General features: G+C 47.3%; 2 protein-coding genes across 2 annotated transcripts in view; both read right to left on the reverse strand.

Annotated features, from left to right (window-relative positions):
• Gdi (GDP dissociation inhibitor) overlaps nucleotides 1-22,620 on the reverse strand; it is a 52,815-nt gene that overhangs the window by 14,584 nt on the left and 15,611 nt on the right. The window contains exons 4-6 of the mRNA XM_084579352.1: nucleotides 21,191-21,302; nucleotides 20,206-20,350; nucleotides 926-980 (exon numbers count right to left, since the gene is read on the reverse strand). Coding sequence (XP_084435478.1) covers nucleotides 926-980; nucleotides 20,206-20,350; nucleotides 21,191-21,302 — 312 coding nt within the window. The remainder of the gene's footprint in view (nucleotides 1-925; nucleotides 981-20,205; nucleotides 20,351-21,190; nucleotides 21,303-22,620) is intronic.
• On the reverse strand, nucleotides 8,759-10,349 carry LOC146179792 (uncharacterized). The gene has a single exon (XM_084579614.1). The coding sequence runs from the start codon at nucleotides 10,010-10,012 to the stop codon at nucleotides 8,759-8,761; it is 1,254 nt and encodes a 417-aa protein (XP_084435740.1). The 5' UTR covers nucleotides 10,013-10,349.

Consider the following 22,620-nt stretch of genomic DNA (forward strand, 5'->3'; position numbering starts at 1 on the left):
AGACGCTTCTATCAGTGCTGCCTCTGCTACACCACTACTAGACCGACTGCGCTGCCACTTCTAACTCTGTATCTTTCGCGTCAACAACATAAGAAGACGGCGTTTGAAGCGTGCCTGCTGTACCGACCATATCAACCTCTGCGATCTGAGCCTCCCGTATCGCGTCTGTCATCGCAAGCGATAACGCGTCGTCAGCATCGTCCACTGTTTGCGTGTTCCGTGGGAATCGGGGAGGTGGAGGCACAACGTGCTGCAGTGAAAAACAAGCTTTAGACTTGAAAATGCTGTTTTAAACTTCAAGGGCCATTTTCTCAGAATGAATTTCGTTTTCATGGTATGGTTGCTTATTCCCGCAGTATCTCTGGAACCGCTAATCGGATTCCCACCTGTTTTTTTTTTTTTTATTGTGTACCTGAATAAATTTCCGAGGGCAAGACAAGCTCATTTTTTCAAAATATTGATTCTGGAATTAATAATAAACAATCAAAATTAAGCTAATGCAAGTCCAATTAGTGGCACTAACCTCAATGCAGTGCTAAAATTTTTCAGCAGGGAAATTAAAAAAAAAAAGTGCTCTATCTTGCCCTGTGGTACCTTCAGCAACCTTCATAATGAATTTCATAGTGCCAACACATTTTGAAAGTTCTCCAGGCATGGTACAAGGAACCCATGTGAACCATTCTGATATACTTCTGTAACTTGAGTACCAATGTGCGCAGCTTCATGAAACTTTGCAGTTATTCAAATGGCTGTGCCATGAGTCTACCCTGAAAATTTCATTCAATTATCTGTTGTACGCAAAAAAGTAAATCCCCATTTCACTTGCAATAATGCTTGCTTTTGCCAATACAGCAGAATCTTGATACAGATGTGGTTGACCTGAATTTTATGAGCATACAGATTCTGAAAATGTGAGGGCTCTCACCTGGCTCTCAGCACCCAGATCCACTGGCCTGTACACGTCGTTGACACTGCAGAATCTGCAAGCGGAGAGGACGCCACTTAAACACACTGCACACATCAGCGTATGTACAAATTTTCAAATGGCACAAGCATTGCAAGTTGACCATTTAATTCCCCTTTTCAGTGTTATTGGCGTGCAGGTACACCTGCGTTTGTCTCTGTGTTACCAGTGTGCAGGTACACCAAGAAACTGCACTTCAATGCGATGCTTCACTGCATGGACTGTGCAATGAAGCATCCTCAAAATGCGACAGGGCTGTTCTGCGAAGAGGTAACCCAGCTACCACACCTCGCTGTGAAAAGGGCAGCGGAGGAACTTACGACTTTGGAGTGCCTTTTGAACGCTCCCAAAGCAAAGCACTTAAAAGAGAAAAAAGGAAAAACAGTCTTCTCACTTGGGTTCCATCTAAAATGTCAACAGCAATCACATAAGATGTTCATATGTAAGATTACTGTGATACTGACAGTTACTGGCAGTTTTTTCAGGCCCATCCCATTTGATAATTCAAACATTTTCTGATTGCTTGAAGGCTGAACTAACAGAAGTTACTATATTTTAAGTTAACTCAGCATATCAAGCATGTGCTCAATGGTGTATTCTCCAAGAATTTGGACAGGAATAAACAAAGCCAGGAACTTGTGGTTACAAATTTCGTTCCAAGAGGCAGCAAGAAAGTTATATCAGAAGGCGATAACCACAGTAGTGGTAATGGCTGATTATCGACGCTTGAAGCCATCTTTGATAGCATATTTACTTTATATGAACACACACTGACATATCATAAAAACCCAAATATAATTTTCCCCCCCCTATTTTATCATGTTAGATAGATTTCAGCCTAAATTCGAGTTATTATTCAGCGCTATCAGCTTCAGGCTTACAGAGAGAGGAGGCGCTATCTAGCAGTGGTGTTGGCTGACTGTTTCGATGGTTTTCGGTTTCACCACGCTGACTCCACGATCCTCGCAACCACAGTGCCTGCGACTAACTTGCAACCGGAAGGAGGTCAATTGCACCTCACAAAAGGATCACTCAGCACATTCCATGGGCCTTTCCAGCCATACTGGCCACGCCTTACAGCCAAAACGCAGACGCCTGATCACCATTCGCCAGGAACGCGTCAGCCCCAAATTCGAGAAATGTGGGACACAGAACACGTTTAGAGGTATGAGAAAGATGCCTTTAGCAAGGGAGTCTGGGCAAAGATACACCAGACGATGATGATTGTGAAAACCCTGAATCCGAGAACACTTTCTGGGTGCATATATGGCATGGTGCTTGACGCAGAGGTGAGAGTGCAGTGTATGCTACCCTACAGCTCATGCGCTGCCATCCCGCCTCAGAGCTGGAAGCAGCCTACTGATTTTAGAACAAACTGACAAACTGAGGTTCGTGTGGCTTCCACGATTCCCAGGGCAAATGTGAGCCGCTCTTTTCACAAAGTGTGAAATGCTCTGATCTAGCGTGTCGGTGCAGGAATGGGAGCACCAGCATATGTAGGTTTGTGACACTATTCAACGCCTGGTGCACGGTGGCAGTGGACGTGAAAGCGCTGATGACTTGAGGGGTGAACGTGAAATGTGGTGCAAATCAAGCCTTTTACCAACCTTTCCTCGCTTGCGTGAAACATTTTTCCGCTTTTGCTATCCCAAAATGACATCTCGTATTATATGCGGGTCTTCATGGTAATTACAGTGAAAGCTCGTTAATTCACAACTCGTTAATTCGAAATTTTGGATAATTCGAAATAGTCATCGTGGTCCGGTCCGCAGTGCATAGAAGTCTATGCGCGTAACAGCTCGTTAATTCACTCAAAAATTGGTGCCGCCACCCATAATTCGAACTGCGCGCCGCCAAGCGGCGCTGTTAAAAACCATCGTTGGAAGCTTTCACGGCAGAACGATAGATGGCACAACCATCGGGGCGCCACTAGGGTGCTGGAACAAGTACTAAACAGTCTTTCCTGCCGCGACTCCTTCGAGGAACGACGTTTTAGTGTTATCGACCACGGTTTCGTGTTGCATTTCGTGAGCCCTCGTTTTGCACGCCGCTTGTTGTGAGCTTGTGTCCGCGAGATGTGTTCGCGTGGGAAATACTGTGCCAAGACGGTGAAGGAGAAAGTGGCTATTTTACGCGAGGTGGATGAACGGAAGGCCAGCAAAGTGGAAATCGCGAAAAAGCACGGGATTCCACCAAGCACGTTGTCGACGTACGTCCAAAATAGGAAGGCCATCGAGGATGCCTATGAAGCCGAAGATCTCGCCAGCAACAGAAAAAGGCTTCGGTTAGCCAAGTATCCGGAAATTGAGACCGCTGTGATCACGTGGGTGAAAGAAATGAGAAGCGCTGACATTCCACTGAGCGGCCCAATTATCATGGCGAAGGCAGCCGATTTCGCCCTGCGCTTGAATGTGGAAGATTTTGTCGCCTCCAAAGGATGGTTTCACAGCTTTAGAGACAGACATAATCTTGTCTTCCGGGTGTTGTCTGGAGAAGCCAAAGAAGTGGATGCAGAAACTTGTGCCACGTGGCAAAGCGGTGCTCTGCAGCAGTACTTAGAAAGCTACTCGGCACATGATATATTCAATGCTGATGAGACGGCTTTGTTTTATAAGCTCCAGCCCGACAGAACAGTAACATTTAAAGGGGACAGCTGCGCTGGCGGCAAGCGAAGCAAAGAGCGGATTACTGTTCTGGTCGCCGCTAATATGACCGGGACGGAGAAGGTCCCTCTTTGTTGTCGGCAAGGCCCATAAGCCTAGATGTTTCAAGAACATTAGGACGCTGCCGACGGAATACTCCGCCAACAGCAAGGCGTGGATGACGGGCGAATTGTTTAAAAAATGGCTCTTGAAATTCGATCGGAGGATGGAGCTAGGGAAGCGTCAAGTTCTCCTCATTGTAGATAACTGCTCGGCACACAAAGTCGACGCCGAGCTGAAAGCCACAAGGCTCGTCTTTTTGCCCGCCAACACGACTGCGGCCTTGCAGCCGATGGATCAGGGGGCGATCAGAAACATCAAATGTTTCTATAGGCGCCACATGATCGAGCGCATGACTTTGTGCACTGGAAACCAGAAGACCAGCACCATCACATTGCTCACAGCAATGCATATGTTTGTGCGTGCATGGGAGCAGGTCACGCCGTCCACAATTGCAAACTGCTTCCACCACTGTGGCTTTGCTGCCGGAAGTATGAAAGAAAGTGGCGACGATGGGAGTCCGGAGCCTCTGCCTGCGGCTGTGCGTGCTGTGCTGCAGGACGTCAGTTTTGATGATTACGTTGGAGTAGGCAGCGATGCAGCAGTGTGCGGTGCCCTAAGTGATGAGGACATTGTCGCTGAAATTGTTGGGGAGCAGTCTGTCCCAGAAGAGGCAGAAGACGAGGACGACGACGAGGAGCAAGAGCCCGTGCGTCCATCCGCGGCAGAAGTTATGGGAGCGCTGAATGTCGCGCGCCTTTTCTTCAGCTTTGAAGAGGGGGAAGAAGACTCCCTGCGTCGCATTCGCATGCTAGAAGACCGAGTGAGTACGGTAGCCCTCAGAGAGAAGAAGCAGAAGATGATAACAGACTTTTTTGCTAAATAAATGTTTTTCGTGCCCTCCGGGCATCAAACGCCTTCATTTTTGCTCACTTTCATTAGTTCGAATTTTGGTTAATTCGAACTGGCCTGGCGGCCCCGTGGAATTTGAATTAACGAGCTTTTACTGTACTTGCCAAAACACACATGCGTATATCTGTCATAGAGAATTTACTACTAAGCGGCTTCCCTTAGCACTTCCCCAAGTTTGCCTCATGACTCCGGCACAGAATTTGGCAATGAGTCAATAACATCAATGGCTGCATCTTTCGAGGTTAACTGCTGTAGGGGTGATGTCGTTTTTATGGATGCAGAGCTTGTCTACGAGTGTAAGAAAAGATTAGCTCTGGGCATTCAGAGGCAAAAAGTGCAGCACAAAGTGACAAAAATGTTGAAATAAGTCAAACATCTTTTCCAGTGTATGAGACTCATCTCCCCCATGTATGCAGGATTTCAACTAAATCTTGACCTACGGCTGGAGGTATAAAGCCACCACTGAAAACTCCAGAGCTTTACGCGCTGACGAAGTGACTGCAATTGGGCACTTTCACTGAATACAAAAGCAAGCGGAGGTGCAGAAGTCAAGCAGACAGTCATGTAGTCTCACGGACTGGTGCGAATGGGAAGTGCAAGAGGGAGGTACCTTGAAAATAGCGCAGTGTACACGCATGCGCACAAACTAGACTTGAGTTACCGACTGCCAGTATTGCCCGTTACATTTAGCAGGAGGTTGAATTTTAAGCAGTTTTTGGGTCCCATTGGCTTTTTTGAAAGAAGGGGGGGGGGGGGGGGGGGGGGGGCAATTTTGGGCCACAAGTCTCGAGACTGGGTACTGGAAGCTCCAAATGAAAATAAACACTGTGTGGTTAGTCATCACTGCCCTTATTTAATTTATGAGCCACCCACAAGAAAAAATAATTACTGAGCAATGAAAGCAGCCCACCAGCTGGAATACCAAGAGAGAACAGCTGCAATCTAGGACAAAGTGAACAAGTACAGTGATGCTTCCAACAAAGTTCCCTTTTCGAGCTGTCAGAGTTTTTCCTCTCCATGCAGACGTTGCTTTTGTCGAATGCAAGCCAACTGAACATTATCAAACAAACAGGAAACCTGTGTAGACAGACAAGACAAATCCCATAAAATCTATTTGAGCAGGAGTCCAAAGGAAAAGTAAATTCTGCTCAAATAATGAACTGGTTGCAAATATCCTCCAAAGGTCAGCACAATAATAAGGTAAATGTTGCCTGCAGCACTGGAATCCTGGCTATAACAGCAGTAGGAGCAGACAGTCGCTTGCAGAGTGCTCAGCAAACCAAGATGAAGCAGACGGCATCTATGAGAATGAAATCAGCACTTTATAGTGAGTACCCTCGAAATACCCTCGAAAGAGGGCCTTTAGGGGTATGTTGAATAAATAAATACAAAATGCTCTTGCAACTTCAATTTAAACCAACAGAAGACAGGTGGAATATCACTGAGAATGAAAGTATCTGTAGCCTGAAGTTTCTAGTCAAAAGGGAAACTGGCACTTCCTTAATAATCTATAATTGTTTCTACATTGCTTAAGGGAGGACGTGGCACTCGGGATCAACTTTCCTATTTCTTCATGGATTCTGATAAAAATTGGCAGGGTTACTGGTAATGCCTCTGTTATATCACCATAAAAATTTCAAACTGGTATCTCCACAACTTTTTTATTTATACAGTCGAATCTCGATATATCGAACAGCGCGGTGATTGCAAAATAGTTCGATATAGCCGGAATTCGATATACAAAATCACGTAGAAAACGCGTAAAAAACTAGTACAAATCAATCAATGAACCAATCGTGGCACAGTGGCGTAATAAATACTCACTGGAAGTTTCAAAGTATTTATTCCTTTAGCTTAAAGTACTGTAGCAGCGTAGCTTGCTTCAAATTGGCAAACGCGTGCTTAACCACGGCGTCCTCAACGTAGTCTAAACGGTCCACAAGCGATAGTCCAGCGCCTTCTATTGCGCCGCAGTAACGGCGCACAAGGTCCAAAGCAGCTACAGCCTCAGTTGCAGTCGGGAGCGGGGCAGCGCTTACGGGATCAACCTCGGCAGCGTCTTCGTTTGGCCGCTCAGCAGTAACTTCCGCCGCAATCTCTACATCTGTCAACTCCGCCACTGTTCCGGTGCTGTCATCACCGCCAACGAAGTCATCAATGAACATGCTGTGTGGCTCAGCACGACAAAGCGCTCCAACTGGCTCCAGGTTTCTTCGAGCTGGCATTCTTCCTCTGTGCCGTCGTCCAACGCTGATTCTTCAGTTGCTTGCTCGGAAGCTTCTTCAATGCGGCTTACAAAACCCGCATGCCGAAAGCAGTGAACTACTGTCGACTGCTTGACGCTGTCCCACGAGGCTTTCAGCATTTGAATGGCACCCAAAAGGTCTATCTTTAGCTCTTGGCCCATCCGCAGCTTGAGAAGCAAAATGTCGATCAGCCGACGTTTATAAATGGATTTGAAAGCGCGAATAATGCCCTGGTCCAATGGTTGCAGCTTCGACGTCATGTTCGGCGGCAAAAACTTAATTTCAATGTTGCTCAGCTGGACATCAGTGTGGTGTGCTGTGCAATTGTCAACGATGAGGCAAACCGTCCGGCCTTGACGCGCCAGCTCAGAGTTCCATGCGTATGTCACCGGAACACTGGGGCAGTTGCGCATGCATCTCGGGGTTTGGAACTTGCCTATGACAAGTGGCCGCAGCTTCGTGCTGCCGTCCATATTCGCAGCCAACAGAACTGTAATACGAGCCTTGCCTTGCTTGCCGCCGTGGCACTTGTCTCCGCGCGTGTCGAGCGTTTGTCGCGGAAGCATTTGCCAGAACAGGCCCGTCTCGTCAGCATTGAATATCTGATTGGGCTCATACTTGACGAGAATCTTAGGCCACTCTTCTTCAAGACACTTCTTGATCTCGCCTTCATTGGCGTCCTCACTTTCCCCCGAGACTGTCTTCCCGACAATGTTAAAGCGGGCCTTAAAACGTTGCAGCCAACCACTGCTGGCATTGAAGTTCTCGGCACCGAGAATGAACGCAAAGTTCTGGGCCTTCTGTTGTATCATCGGTTCCGATACAGGAATATTCCGGGCCCTTGCGTCGATGAACCATTTGTGCAGCGCCTTCTCAACGTCTTCAAAGGCAGCTTTGCGCACCCGCCGCGCGCCCGAGTGCTGGTTTTGTTCCGCCTTGGCCTTTATGTCACTCTTGTTTTTCAGCAGAGTGCTCAAAGTGCTCCTCGGTATGCTGAAAGCTTCGGTGACGCTTGACTTTTTTTCACCATTTTCAACGCGGCGGATCACTTCCAATTTCGCAGCAAATGTCAGGGTCGTCCGCTTCTTCGCGTTTGCAGCCATCACAACACCGACCACGCCGTGACAGGCCTAGGCCACACACGATAACGACTGGCGCAGCACAAGTGGCGGCGCCGAGACGCGGTTAGTCGTTGACAAACTAAATCAGGCTAGCCACCCTAGCTCGGCCAAGCCGCCGCAACGTTCAAATGGCGCCCTCGGCGCGACCGATGTATGCAGCGATCGTGCGCAGAAGTCGGGAACGCCCATCGCGCCGCCGCTATCTTCGAGGGCGTTGAGGGAAAGCTCGCCTCCTGTCAACAGAGTGCACATGGTTTGGGGTGGCGGAGTTCGATTTATCCATTTGGCAACCGAAGGCCGTTTGAAATAAAAAATTAAAAATGCATGCGATTTTCCGCGTGATATAGAAAGTGTTCGATATAATCAATAATTCAATATATCCGTGTTCGATATATCGAGGTTCGACTGTAAAATGTTCCTCCTTTTCATCTTGTACCAGGCTTGAGCAATTTACAAAATGAGATAGAAGACTTGTTCAAAGTGCACTGCATTCCAGCATGAATGGATGAGGTCGTGACAGTCTTAGATTTTTTTATTTAAAATGTAAATGTTTTTAGTTTTCATATTTTATGAGCAGACTGTACAACAGGCATCTAGACAGTGAACAACTAGTCGAATCAGTAAGTCAGCAAGCGGTGTACTGGAAAACAAAGAATGTCACTACCTGAACCATTTCTCAAGGAATGCGGCGAAAAAAACCGCATCAAAATGGCTTCAATGGTCACGAAGAAATCAGCGAAACAATCAGAGCAAGTGACAAAAAAAACATTACTGAGAATATGGTTTCCGAAGTTGCACCTTCACTTTCAATCATCAAAAGGCACCAGGGTTATAGTCTTTTGTGTCCTTTTTAACACGAGGCTTCTTGGATGCCTTGCCTCGAGATTGAAGTGATTTTGCTGCCTTTCTTTTTCGCAAGATGTCCTTTTCCGCTGCTCTGCGAAGGGCATGTTGGCCAGTTTGCAGCCCAAGTGTCGCACAGTACTCTGTGTAAGCACAGCGGGTCCCTGCATTGAACTTGCAAACTGCTTCGTTGAGAGCCATCTCTGTTGCAGTCAAAGATGCATTTTTATCTTTTGGCAGCAGCGACAAAATTACTGAATGAAGGCTTTCAGCCGCATTCTGGGTTTTTTTCCCAAGACATCGGCTGAGGAGCTGGACATCAGATAGCCGCTGATAAACAGGCAGCAATACATCTGCGACATGCCTTGCAAGCTGGTAGTTGTGGGAGGGCAGAGGTTTGCCCTCTGCTTCTGCAGCCTGGTGTTCGCACCAACTCTGTGATCCTTGGGGGCAAAGTTCGTGATGTGGGTGCTGATCGGTAGATGTTACGTGGTAAAAAGTTGCCATTACAGCTTTCTGCATCTCCTCAACGTTGTCATGATCGTGCAGGGACTTGCCATAGTAATTTGTTAACTTCTTAATTAAAACCTGAGTGAGGCCACCTTTCCCACCAATAGGCCGACCCTTTTTGCTTTGTGTGACAAGAGCGTGCAGGGCTGTGCCCATCCTTTTCTTGACATGATTGATACAGTCCTCCTTTGTGAAGGGGATAAAACCATATGTCTTATCTTCGCAGAGTGCTAAGAAGGTTCTGCTGTCCCCATCACAAACAATGTTTGTGTAACGCAAACCATGCTTTTGAAGGGACCTTCTAAATAAGATTAAGGCCGCTTCAACTTCCATTCTGCCAGATTTAACAACAGTGTTTTTTTGGCAGATGTGGGATGCTTTCCACTCTTCACAACAGTCATCTCCTTCTTTGGGGCCCACCGTGCATCCGTGGCAGCGATTTGAAAGTACAACACAATCGAGCACCAGTCCCGTGTAGAACTCAATGACTGTACCAACACCTATGTGGGACGTGTGGCCACGTGTCAACCATGTCCCATCATAGACAACTGTAATATTATGAAAGGTGGGGTCCATCTCGCTGTAAACAGCGCGCACAGCTGCCGCAGCATCAGAAAAAATTTTGGCAGCAGCTGTCTCACTGGCCGGTCGGAATTCAGATTTGAGATGTTTTTGAAATGTCCTGTGGTGTAACCCTCTGTGCGAGACATTCATTATCGACCAGAAGTCGTTCAAAGCTGTTGCCCCTTTGCCAATGCTTTTTACAGCTTGTATAGCCCTCAAGTTAACATCGAAAATTCTGCGGCCTTTTTTCCGCGGTGATGACCACTCCTTTGCGACGGTACCGCAGAAAGCGCATGTTAACTCCAATTGTGCTGCCAACCCAAACCTTGTTCCCAGCTGAACCGAAAGTCCTGGTTGAGAGCACTGCTGGCACTTGGCATTGCCGAGAAGCGCATTTAGGGCCGTGACTTATACAACAACAAACTCGTCCGTTTGTTCTGTAGTAGCAAGCGCCTCGCCGTCACCCATCAGTTCCATTTTCCGTGCGGTCGCGGGCACGGAACTCAGCTTTGCTTGCACTTTTGCGGCGGCTTCCTGCGATGCTTCTGGCGACACAAAACGCGGCTCCAGGTGCACCTGAATTGTGCGCCTGGTGCTCGTGGACGGCGTGGCGTCGTCGCACGAAGTGTCAAGAGAACCCACAACATGCGCGGTGCCTTCATCACTCGATGTTTCCGACAAAAAACACGGCTCCAAGTGCGCCCGGTGCTCGTGGACGGCGCGGCGTCGTCGCATGAAGTGCCAAGAGAACCCACAACATGCGCGGTGCCTTCATCACTCGATGTTTCCGACAAAAAACTCGGCTCCAAGTGCGCCCGGTGCTCGTGGACGGCGCGCCGTCGTCGCACGAAGTGCCAAGAGAACCCGCAACGTGCGCGGTGCCTTCATCACTTGATGCTTCCGGCGATGCAGAGCGCGGCGTAGAAAGTTCAGAAGTGGACCCCGTGCTCGCACACGATGTTTCGTCCGCGTGTGAAGTGCTCGGCAGCGGCTCGGGAACGGCGCCACCAACACTCGTAGCCGCGCACGAAGTACTCGCCTGCGCGGCCGTAACTTCGTCAGTGTGCTGCCCATCAGAAGTACTTGAAGCAGAAGACTTCTTCACCATCGGCGATTTTAGCTTACGGGTGCCATAGGCACGTGCCGTCTTGTACTTCAGAGGTTGCCGACCCATGATCGCCAGTGAAAGCCATATCGGAAACTATGCTCCGTGTGTACTGACAAACATGGCGGCCACGCAATCCGTTTTCGAAACTATGCTCTGCGCAAGAGACAGACAGGTCGAGCCGATGATCTGTGCGCAAATGACAGCCCCGCGAGCATGGCGAGCAGCGGAGTCGCCGAGTCAAGAGGCGCGCGAAGCAGACGCACCCGCCAAGGAGACCAATTGCGCAGCGCGCTGCTGTCACGTGGCGCGCGCAGCCAATCGGAAATTACCGCGCAACCTTGAAACTTTTGCTTTTCATGCGTTTGTTTCCGCGCTGAGGAGACCGCTGGAGCGGGAAATTTGAAGTCGGAGGAACGCGCTTTCCATAGAGAGCAAGATGGCCGCGCTACGTTCGGCGGTTGCCAAGAGATCGGGGCTTGAAAAACGCCGTTTTTTCGAGACTCGGAAGAAATTTTCCGCCACCCCTGATCATCAAAACGATGATTTGATGTACTTCTTGATGGTTTTCGACGATGAAAATTTATAATTACACAAAGTATGACTTGTAAAAGCAGAAAATAAATATTTCAAAAAAATCGCTTTTTTGTCCATTTGCCGTGAATTGAAAGCCGCGCCCCCCCTTAAGGGGGGACACTGGTCTTAAAGCCATTTTCTTTAATTTTTGAACTAATGAAACTTGGCACACGTGTGCAGTTCCTGGTGCTGATTCCAAAAATATAATTAGTTTTTCTCTGAACCAATTAGGCGTTGAGATAATTAAGAACAATGGTGCACTTGCTGTGAAAACAATAGGAAAAAAACCACTTCACAAAAACTTCTTATTAGCATATAGCTATATACTAGAATGAATAAGGAACACAATGTTGCAAGCAGATTTTTGATTTAATGATTATTTTTCATTTTATTGCACATTGAAGTTTAGTAGTCGTAACATGGAAACACAGTGGTCACAAAAAGTGCCATTTTAAAAAATTTTAAAGCAATAATTAAGAAATCTGCTTGAAACATTGTGTGCTTCACATATTTGGCTTAATGCTGAAACAAAAATCATTGCTGTATCTGCAATGGGTGTTGAGATATCGCATTCACCAACTTGACAGGAGACCAAAATTCACATCTTGAGAAAATGAGAAAAACAAACGGAAGTCATTTTTAATCACTAAAAGTAAAAAATATGAAGTCAACTACCAGACATTGTTAATATGCCCCAGGGGCATAGTCATTTTGAGCACTACCACCTTTGTGGCGCTTTTTCAGAGCACGCTGCAAATTTTCTGCCGATGCACGCTTGCTTGTAGATGCAACGGACCGAAGCTTGTCCTTTTCTACCATACGCCGCACACTTCTGTGGCCAGGATTCAAACACAGCTCGTTCAAAATTCCTACCGAAGTCCTTTGGTACCCTATATTAAACTTCAAGACTGCTTCTGCAACTGCGGCCTCAACACTGAAGAGGGATGCGTGCCTTTCTTTTGGTGCCAGTGCCCATACGAGAGAGTGCAGGCTCTCATTATTATTTTGGGTTTTTCCCCTTGCACATCGCTCAAGGAGCTTCTTGTCAGAGAGGCGCTCATAAATTGGTCGCAATGCCTTGCATACATGACTAGGAAGGCTGTAGCGGTGCCTTGGGGCTGGCTATCCTTTGGCACTGGCAGCATTTTGCCGGCACCAGGAACTTGAACCTGTTGGGCAAAGGCTGTGATCCGACTCCTGATCATTTGATGTCACATGATAATAGGTAGCCATCACCGCTTTTGCCATTTCTTCTATGCTGCCACTGTGGGACTTGAGTGCCCAGCCATAGTAAGAACTTAGCTTGTTGACTAGATCACCAGTTAGTCTGCCTTTACCACCAAGTGGTTCCGAGCCTGACCCTTTTTGTTTTGACAGCAGATTGCGGAGAGCTGTCCCCATCCGCTTTTGAACATGGTTAATGCAATCTTCTTTGGTGACTTCAACGTAGCCATACACTTGGTCATCTTTCAGGGCGAGGAAGGACCGGCTGTCGCCGTCTGACAGCACCGTTGTATATCTGAGGTTGTGCTTCTAGAGCGATCTTCTAAATAGGATTAGGGCTGCTTCTACTTCCATCTCACCAGCCTTTTTATCAGTATTTTTCTGGCAGACGTGGCTTGCTCTCCATTCTTGGTACGTGGGGTCGTCCACTTTCGGTCCCCGCTCACAACCAGCGCAAAAATTGCTCAGGACAACGTAGTCTAGGACAAGCCCCGTAAAAAGTTTGATGACAGTGCCGACTCCGATGTGGGAAGAATGCCCACGAGTCATCCAAGTCCCATCGTAGGACACGGCTACGTTGCCAGGATTGTCAACGTTCAGTTCATCGTACACCTTCCGGACTGACTCCGAGCATTCAACGGTCACTTTCTCGGCTGCACGCGTCAGCTTTTCTTTTACGTAGCTCTGCCACGTTTTCGTGTGCAGTCCACGATGGGAAATATTCATCGCGGCAAAGATGTCGTTGAATGCAGTCCGCCGGTTGCCGGTACTTTGCATCGAGCGCGCAGCCAGAATGTTCACAGCGAAAGGATTTACACTTTGCTTTCCGTCCACACGCGGCGAACTCCACGCCGATGCCTTGTCGCCGCAGTTGACACATGTCAAGAAAAGCTTGACAGCGAGGCCGTATTCGCGATCACCTCGGCCGATTTTAACGCTCCCTCCACACGTTTTACACTTTGCACCGTCAAGAAGGCTGTTGATCGACTCGATGCAAATCACGGCGAAGCTCGTCTCATCAAGCAGGCAGATCGCGGCATCGCTGGCGGCAAAGTCTGTCTTACGTTTCGTTGCTGGCGTTGAATCCAACTCCCGCAGTTTGACGTCTGCTTTTCTCTTTTCACTTGCCAGATCGGAAGGCGTCAGAGGAGTTGTATCGTGACGAACGCGGCTGACGACGTCTGAAGTGTGCTCGCTTGACGGGCCCGCTAGGCCTAGCTGATCCGTAGGTTCGTCAACACGGTCACTGGACGCAGGAATCTGCTCGTTTTCGACGTCTCGCAACACCAAAGCACTTTTCTTAGCATTGCCGATCGACGACTTTTTCCTTTTTTTGCCGTATTTATGACGCATCGCAAACTTTCTCGTTGGCGTAGACATCGCTGCGAGATCTCCGAGGCGTTCGAGGCTGCCAGCACTAGGCAAGATGGCGTCTAAGGGCACGGCTCCGACTGCCCTGACGCGTGCAGCAGACGACGCGAGACGCGAACGGCCAATCACAGGGTCCCTTTTTGTCACATGCACCGAAGCAGCGAATAGGAACGTGTGCTGTGGCTTTTTTTCTTTTCTTTGTTTGTATCGAACCAATGAGCGAAACGACGCGCAGGAGCGCGAAATTTGAAGGCGAAAAGCCACTCTTTCGAAAGAGACCAAGATCGCCGTGAGCGCGGCCGTGGAACGGAAGCTATACTTTTTTGAAAATGCGCTATTTTAGTGAAAACATCAGCTTGAAATGAGCCAGCCGACTTGTTATAAATTGATATTACGCCTCAAATATTGACACGAGAGGTGAGAAACTTGGTGGAATCAGAGAATAATAGTTGCAGATTCTAATACTTCAGTTTTCTAAAAATTGATTTTTGGGCGATTTTTCCGCCTTCAAGACCCGTGTCCCCCCTTAAGACGAAATAGAACCACATAAAGCGTAAAAATGAGCCCCGCCGACGTGGCGCAGTGGTTACGGCGCTCGACTACTGTTCCCAAGGACACTGGATCGAATCCCGGCCTCGGTGGCAGCTTTTCGATTGAGGCGAAAAGCAAGGCGCCCGTGTGCTGTGCGATGTCAGCGCACGTTAGAAAGAATCCCAGGTGGTCGAAATTTACGGAGTCCTCCACTACGGCGTCTCTCAAAGCCTGAGTTGCTCTGGGACATTAAATCCCATAAACCAAAGCGTAAAAATGAGCTTTTTGTTCAAATATTGAATTTCATGGTTTTTAGCGGGTTTTGGAACTCCCTGTTACGGGTTTTCTATTTTCAAGCTTGCAACACAGTCAATAGCCAACTGCGTCCGCACTTGCAGGACCGGCTATGATTGTTTTTTTGTTAACCACATTTAAAGTGGCACTGGCTATAATGGATGCCATGGCAGAGGCCTCAATAAAATATGATAGGGCCCTAAGCAAGCACTGGCATCACATAGCTCACAGGCGTCTGTGCTTTATCTTGATCAAAATGCGGCCACGCCGGAGTTCGCACCTGCGCCCTCTAGATCAGCAGTCGTGCGCTTTAACCACTGAGCGATCCGAGTGGGACAAGATAGGCATGATAGGCTGGTGCAGATGGCGTGAAGCTCATAAAAGTGAAACCGAAACATAGTCTGCCTATTAGTGTTGGATGAAGTCATTTCTGTTCCGTTACTCTAGCCATTGTGCGCGCGTCAGAAGTATATGGCCAACTGCGCAACAAGTAGCTCAGGTTTGAGGAGTGCTATTTTGATGATTACCATGCGATCGTAAACGGACGCGGCCTAACCGGTGCAAAACCTGTAGCGTCCATCCAACCCCACAGCCTTACATGGGTGTTGGCTGGAGCCGCACTATACTTATCCGTATTTTCGAATTAATGAGGGTTCAATTGAAAAGCTCAAGTTGCAAGGCTCAGTAGTCATGGGGGAACAGACAGCATGCAGCTGCCGCCATGGCCGTCACCCCCCTACCCTTAGGCAGCGTCGCGCCAGTCATGGGTTAGGCTTTACCCACTCTCCCATAGTTTTACCTGGCTTTGTCTTCTTTCCCATTTTGTAGACACGCAGCCTCATACTATATGCTGCCCTATTGCAGGGGAGTTTCTTTGGTCATGTGCTGGGTGCCAGGCCGCCCGTATGCGCGCGGTGTTGCATAGTAGGAACCGACTCGCATTCTAATTAACAAGTTTTTTTTTGTACACTGACCTTTATGGAGCTTGGCCGGACCAAGCAGTGTAGTTTGAAATATTGAGGTTCGAATTCATGAGCATCCACTGCAATTCCCTCCTATTGCTTGAGCCTCATTTTAAGTTTACTTGCTAGCAAATATTTATTATTGTGCCATATATGCTTCTCTACACGAAGCGATGACAGCACATGCTGTCATCGCTTCAACTACGGCAGCTCCAAAATCAAGGATGCACAACTCAAAACATGCCACCAGCCTGCTGTGCTTCTCAGTGTTACTAAACTACTACGGCTGGTTAATTGGACTGGATCACATTCTTAGCAGGCAATACAATGGTCCACTATGCAGCAAAAACCAGCCTTCAGCTAAAGTTGATGGAAAGTGGAAATACACTTAGGCAGCTGGTTTGGAGTAGTTTTGGATCAATATTGTGCTTTGGAGCAGGATGGAGCAAACTGAGCAGCACTTCCTCCCCGTATAGTATCTGTTGTTGCTGACGAAATGGCTTTGAGAACGCTGTTTCCAAATAGATGCCTACTTACTATTTTAAATACTCTTGTTGATTTATAAGGAAACTCAGAAATACAGTCAAACCCACATATATCAAACTCGAGGGAGATCGCGAAATAGGTCGATATATCAATATACACAAATCAGCTTGAGACGCCGCTTGCGATCGTGAAAATGATACCGTATTTGTCGCGTAATCAACCCACTCTCATTATCAACCCACCTTCCAATAATAAAAAAAGAAAGTTAGTCGGTAGCGCGTCCTTCCGTTTCAGCTGCCGCTGTACGCCACGCTGCTGCGCAGCGATAACGTCACGAAGTATTTATCTTTTGACCATACTTTGATGGCAGCTCCTGCGGTGGCGGGCAGCAAACCTTGGCAGAGTGCTCGTGATGGCCTGATTGCACAAGCCTGGTTGAATTTGTCATGCCGCGCTTTGGGTGGGCGGAGTCTATTGCCACAAAATCACTGGAAAGTGTGATAGCTGCAAATGCAATTTGAAGCAACAATGCCAAAAGCCGGTGTTATGATCACAGCTGACCGTGTGCTTTAGTTAATTCATAGATGCAAGACTACTACTTAACGCCCGCAGTCACCATAGCTTACACACGCTCAGCACGAAGACTCGAGACGCGCATCACACGGCACCCGCCGCGCATAGAGGGTTCACAACACATACTGAAGAAAGCGTCCGATATTCTGCTTGCCCCAGGCTGACCTGGCTTGTCGGCGCATGTGGAGTGCATGCTACTGCGAACGAAGACCGGGAAAGAGGGAGGAAGGGGAGAGAGAAGCAAGGCAGAAGAATGGGCACACCCTTGCGCTTCTCTGCATTGGCTGCGTCTGCTCCGTACCGGCCTTCGCCAAACCGGTTCTCTCTCGTTCCTTCACGCACATGGCTTGCTAACGTCACATGTTTTCGAGCGGCAAACGATCACCGTCACTGCGGCTTTAGTCATCACCACTCTAGATCGCCGCAGATGCACGCGCCTTTGGAGAAAGGGCACGCCGCTACTCTAGACCAGCCACTGCAGAACTGTTCCGTCTCATTCCTTCCGCACGTGGCTTGAAAACATCACGTAGCAAACGGCCGAGGGTGATGCGATCGTCTTTGGAGAAGGCGCACCTTCCAGTGCGGAGTTTGATATATCGACCGACCGTGAAATCAGTTCAATGTACGACGCAGCTTTCCTATACTTTCACATACCTGGCTTTGCCTTTTCTCCCATTTTGTAGGCACGCAGCCGCATACTATAAGCTGCCTTATCGCGGGGGCGTTTCTGCAGCCATATGCTGGGCGCCAGGCCGCCCAGACATGGCGGTATGTAGCTTGAATAGCATCCGAGGTGAAACTGACTCGTGATGGAATTACCAGTTTTTTATACACAGACTTTTAGGCAGCTTGGCTGGACCAAGTAGTTCAGTTTGAATTATTCGAAAATTAACTATCGAGGTTTTAATTAAAAGCTTTCACTGTACAGTGAGAGCTCATTAATTTGGCTCCCATTAATTCGGAAAATTGGTTAATTCGATGTGCAAACGAGGTTCTTACAATTATGCATAGGAGTCTATGGGGCGAAACTCTCGTTAATTCGAACAAATTTTGCCATGCGCTGCTTAATTCAACCTCACTCTGCAGCCCGCCAAGTCTGTGTGCCGAGAGAAAAACAAACTGCCAGGAGCGGCGTTACTGTACTGCTGGTAGGCCATTGTCATCAGCAGTGCAAGAGGGCGAGGGAAGCAAGGTTAGCAGGGGCCGAAGCGACCGGCATCTTTGTGCTTTGCTGTACAGTTAAACCTCGGTATAACGAACTTCAGTATAATGAAATCCTTGATATAACGAAGTTATAAAGAATACATCACATAATGCCCATTGGAAACCATGCATATTTTACCTCGATATAACAAAGTAAATGTTTCTGTAATTTCATTACAACGAAATCTTCAGACAAATTTTACCCAGAAGGAGAAAAAATTTTGCAGATGAGATGACGGCCGAAGGGAAAGCCTTGTCAGCGCGAGAGACTTGGGTAACTCACGCGGACGGGCCTCCCAGGACGCGTGGCATTTGCTCCCTACAAGCAAGAGAAGCGATAAGCCGCTAGAGTATCCGCGCCCCCGTCTCCCGCTTTTTTCCCCTCTCCCACTGTCTTTTTGCTGCGTCACAAATGGAGGAGAGCGGCGGCTCAAAAGCCGAGCGCAGATCTCACACCAAAAAAATAAACCGAAGTATTCGCACCATTATCTTTTTCAGACACATTACGTCACCCTCTATCGATTGACACCACTAATTAACCTCTACCACTTCTCAATTACAACTGCTGCGGACAAGATTTTGCTGACGCGGCTGTGGACAGAAATCTGAACATAGCGAAGTAATGCTTTCGCATTAAATTATGATATTACGCTTCTTAGTGCTTAGCGCTTTTCTTGCTCATGAATGGGCCCACACTCCTGCAGATGTCGTTACTAACCGCTCCCAGCACAGCGATTTTGTGCAACTGAACTGCTGTGCAAAGGAACTGCCGACCAAAGCAGCTGACTCAGCCGCAACCACAGAAGACAGCTGTTTCGAGAATCTCTCCCTCTGCAGTGAGGACTGCTGATTATGTGTCGACCAATGATGGTGTCGCCATTGCCAGTCAGCTGACAAAGGATGAAATAACTGAAGTGACAGGCGCTGACGACGACGAATGTGAGCAGTTGCCCCAAATGCCAAAGCGCAGTGAAAGAAGCCGCAGAAGGCTTGTCTGTGCCGTGCTGCAGAACTTCTGTGAACAAATCCCTGACGGTGTGTGTGCCACAGAGACCCTGGCAGCTGTTATAGCTGTTATTGCTCAAATTTGCCCGAAAAAGCAGACGACGATACCAGATTTCTTTGCCAAATAAAAGCACGTCCTGTTGCGGCAAACACTGTTTTGTGTTGTTCATTCGATATTTCGACATTTGGACAATTCGACAATTTTTTGCGGTTCCATCAGTGTCGAATTAACGAGCTTTTACAGTATAAGCCAATATGGCCAAACTCTGGAGTAGTCACTCAACACGAGGTCAACCCTTGCCACTAAAAAAGGAGGAAGGAGAGAGGAAAGTTATAAGAATGAAGGCGGGGAAGCAAAAGATGAAGGGAAGGATAGGACTAAAAAAAAATTCCCGCAGCTGGGTCAGCTCGGAGGCGCTGTGTCTACAAGTGAGAGCCGAAGTGGTTGTGTTGCCTCAGCCCAGGGGCTTTAGAGGTCAGCTTGATATCAGTTTTGCTGAATAGAGAAATGAACAGTACTGCTATAATCCTAAATAGTATATTTAAGGTAATCTTTTGATATTTTTAGATAAGCAGTTTGACACATCAGATTTTGACACGCCAATATTGATTTCTAGGTATCAATCTACAAGCTATCAGTGAGTGACCATAGCTTCTATACTGCTGTACAGATAACTACTGCGCTTGTAAGAGCACGGTTTTCACAACCACTACTTCAGCATACCTCGGTTACCAAATGAATCAAAAGCTGCAGTGTGAAGGTTAATGGGCAAGAATGGTCCATTTTGAACAAGGGAGCACATGACTTCTAAAACGGCCACTGTGAGCCAAGGGTTCAAGAAACGTGGTTTGGAGCTTATGCAACTATGCATGGCATGGGTGCAGGCACCACAGTAACAAAAAATTAAGAGGTCAAAGTTGGCCTCACATGACACGGCTTTCAGACCACCCCTGGCTAGATGGAGAAATACAGTCACAAAAGGTGCCGCTGCCTGATAGTGGTGCACACTCACTTCTGGGTGATGGGTCCAAGCAGGTCAAGGCCCGGCTTGATCTCGGCCTCGGGGTTGTCTGTTTCGACAGTGGTGCTCACCATGGCGATGAACCAGCCCTTGGCCGCCACCTGGTGCGTGTGGGACACCAGCGACACGTAGATGTCTGCACAGAGAGAGATGAGACACCTTGACAACAGGATACTACTGCTGCAGGTCGATCCCAAGACAGCACTTTTTTTTTTTTTTGGGGGGGGGGGGGGGGGGGGGGGAAGCACTGGGGTTGGGGTGCTATGCCATATTAAGAACATCACTTTTCGGTGTCATTTTGAAGCTCTGAGGGGCCACTGCGTCATTGGTCTGTGGCAAATTTAGGATCAAGTATTCCCACATACCCCTCCACATCTTCCAATTAACCAGGCTGATTTCAAATTTCAAATAATTCGATATTTTGAATATGTACTTACAAACTTTTCGGTCTACTTATAATTAGAGTTGACCTACGTGTGGAGTCAAGTCGACCCATATGAGGGGCCAAAAGTAGTTCAGGGCTGCGTGATTTGTGTGCCCGACAAGCACCAACACGTCCCCGCAACATTGGTAACAGTACAGCATGGCATTCAGGCAACAAGTGATCAGTCTTGCAGAATCGGAAAACAATGTCTCAGCTGTGCAACAGCTCGATGAGTCAGAAAAGTGCATGGAGTGCAGAAAGCAAAGAAGTAAGGCATTTGTATGCACTACCACACACCGTTCCTTTCGCGGACCAAAGTGCGTACTATACCCTGCTGTTAAGATGTGGTTTGAGGCTGAGCTCACGAGCAAAGGAGCAAGAGACTAAGCGCTTGCTCCAGCAACCCTGAAGAAAAAGAATGTCAACCCATATTCAATTTAGGGTCAAACTGCCTTTGCCGAGGAAGTTTCACACATTCGGGGGTCAGCTTACAAATGCTTCACATGGCACTCATAAAAGCTCTAGCACAGCAGTTCCAAAACCTGGGCTCACCTGAGCAGCGATTGACCTGCTTTTGGGGGATGATGATCTGGCAGGAGAGTGAGTCCTTGGTGTTGGGGATGGCGTGGTTCAGCAGGCAGATGCACCGCACAACCTGTCCAACCTGAAAAGAACAGCCCACGACATGTGACGCACAATCCAAATTCTGACTGCCACACCACTTGTTGTCGCTTGGACTGGAAAAGCCAAGCGGTGACACAAATTTACCAATCTTGTGGTTCACACAGCTGCTTTTCACTAATGCCACCAGCGCTACCATATATACCCACAGATTAAGCTACGCTTGATAGAATTGGACTTGACAAGTGCACCCAAAGCTTAATATTTGTTCAGTGTTTTGAACAGTCTGAAGTGACAGGACATTACATCAAAGGGTAAGAGAGTGCGGGCTAGTTGGTGTTCTACAATGTATACCAGTACAACAGCATTTTCTTTGCATTTTTTGCTGTGCTGTGCTGGTATACATCATGGATTACATCAAATATTAAAGGTCCTTATGGGCTGGAAAAAAAAAAAAGAGAAAAATAAATTAAGTTCCGTCATACTTGAATCTGTTAGGGTCATTTTGCAAATCACAACTAATTTCTAGAAATAGCCAGTACTTGTTTAATAAGAGGCATCTAAAATGGCACAAGTTTTAAGTTAAGGGGGATGAGTGCTTCAGAAACATTTTCTTTATTTTCAACATATCTTGTTGAAACTCAGCACACAAGAGCAGAATAGTATGCTGATTGCAAGCATGCATTTAGATTTCAAATACCTCATCAAAAAATGATATGTCCAAATAACATGTCCAACTACAGGTCATTATGGTAAATTTTCATCAGAGACCTCTTTTGGAAACATGCACACATTTAAAAAGCCCACTGCCTAGGCTAATGAAATACATATAATGTGATTTTCTTGCTCGTACAACAAAGCTGGAAAGAAAAACATACGTGGCAGACTTATTTAGTCTAATTATTAATATTATTATATTAATTATACCAATTAGGAAAAAAAAACAAACTAGGATGTGCGATGGACCTCCTCAAATGTCTGCCTGTTAGAAAGGAAGCCTTCTCAACAGCAAATTACCATAAAGGACCGGTAAAAAACACTATAAGGACAGGTATTTTGCCGTATCTTCTCCTCAAGATGAGATATTTGAAATGTAAGTGCATATTTGAAATCGGCATTCTATTCTGCACTCGCATGCTAAGCTTAAAGAAGATATGTTGAAAAATACAGAGCTTTCAAGACCTTCATACCCTTACGGTCAAATCACGCCTTTCCACTAACAAGCATTACACACTTCCAGATTTGAAACTAGTACCCATGGCATTTTTTCCCCCCCTTTTTTTTTAGTCAGCCGGCAACAGAGTGCTTCTCTTGTTTAAGGGGAGATGCTACTCGAAAACATTTTTTTCTTAATATTGATG

Source organism: Amblyomma maculatum, chromosome 9, assembly GCF_055883805.1.
Source record: "Amblyomma maculatum isolate TAMU_Amacu chromosome 9, ASM5588380v1, whole genome shotgun sequence".
Taxonomy (NCBI): domain Eukaryota; kingdom Metazoa; phylum Arthropoda; class Arachnida; order Ixodida; family Ixodidae; genus Amblyomma; species Amblyomma maculatum.

What these genes read in the sequence shown, in the direction of transcription:
- LOC146179792 (XM_084579614.1), bottom strand. Translation starts at nt 10,012, where the DNA reads ATGAATGTCTCGCACAGAGGGTTACACCACAGGACATTTCAAAAACAT.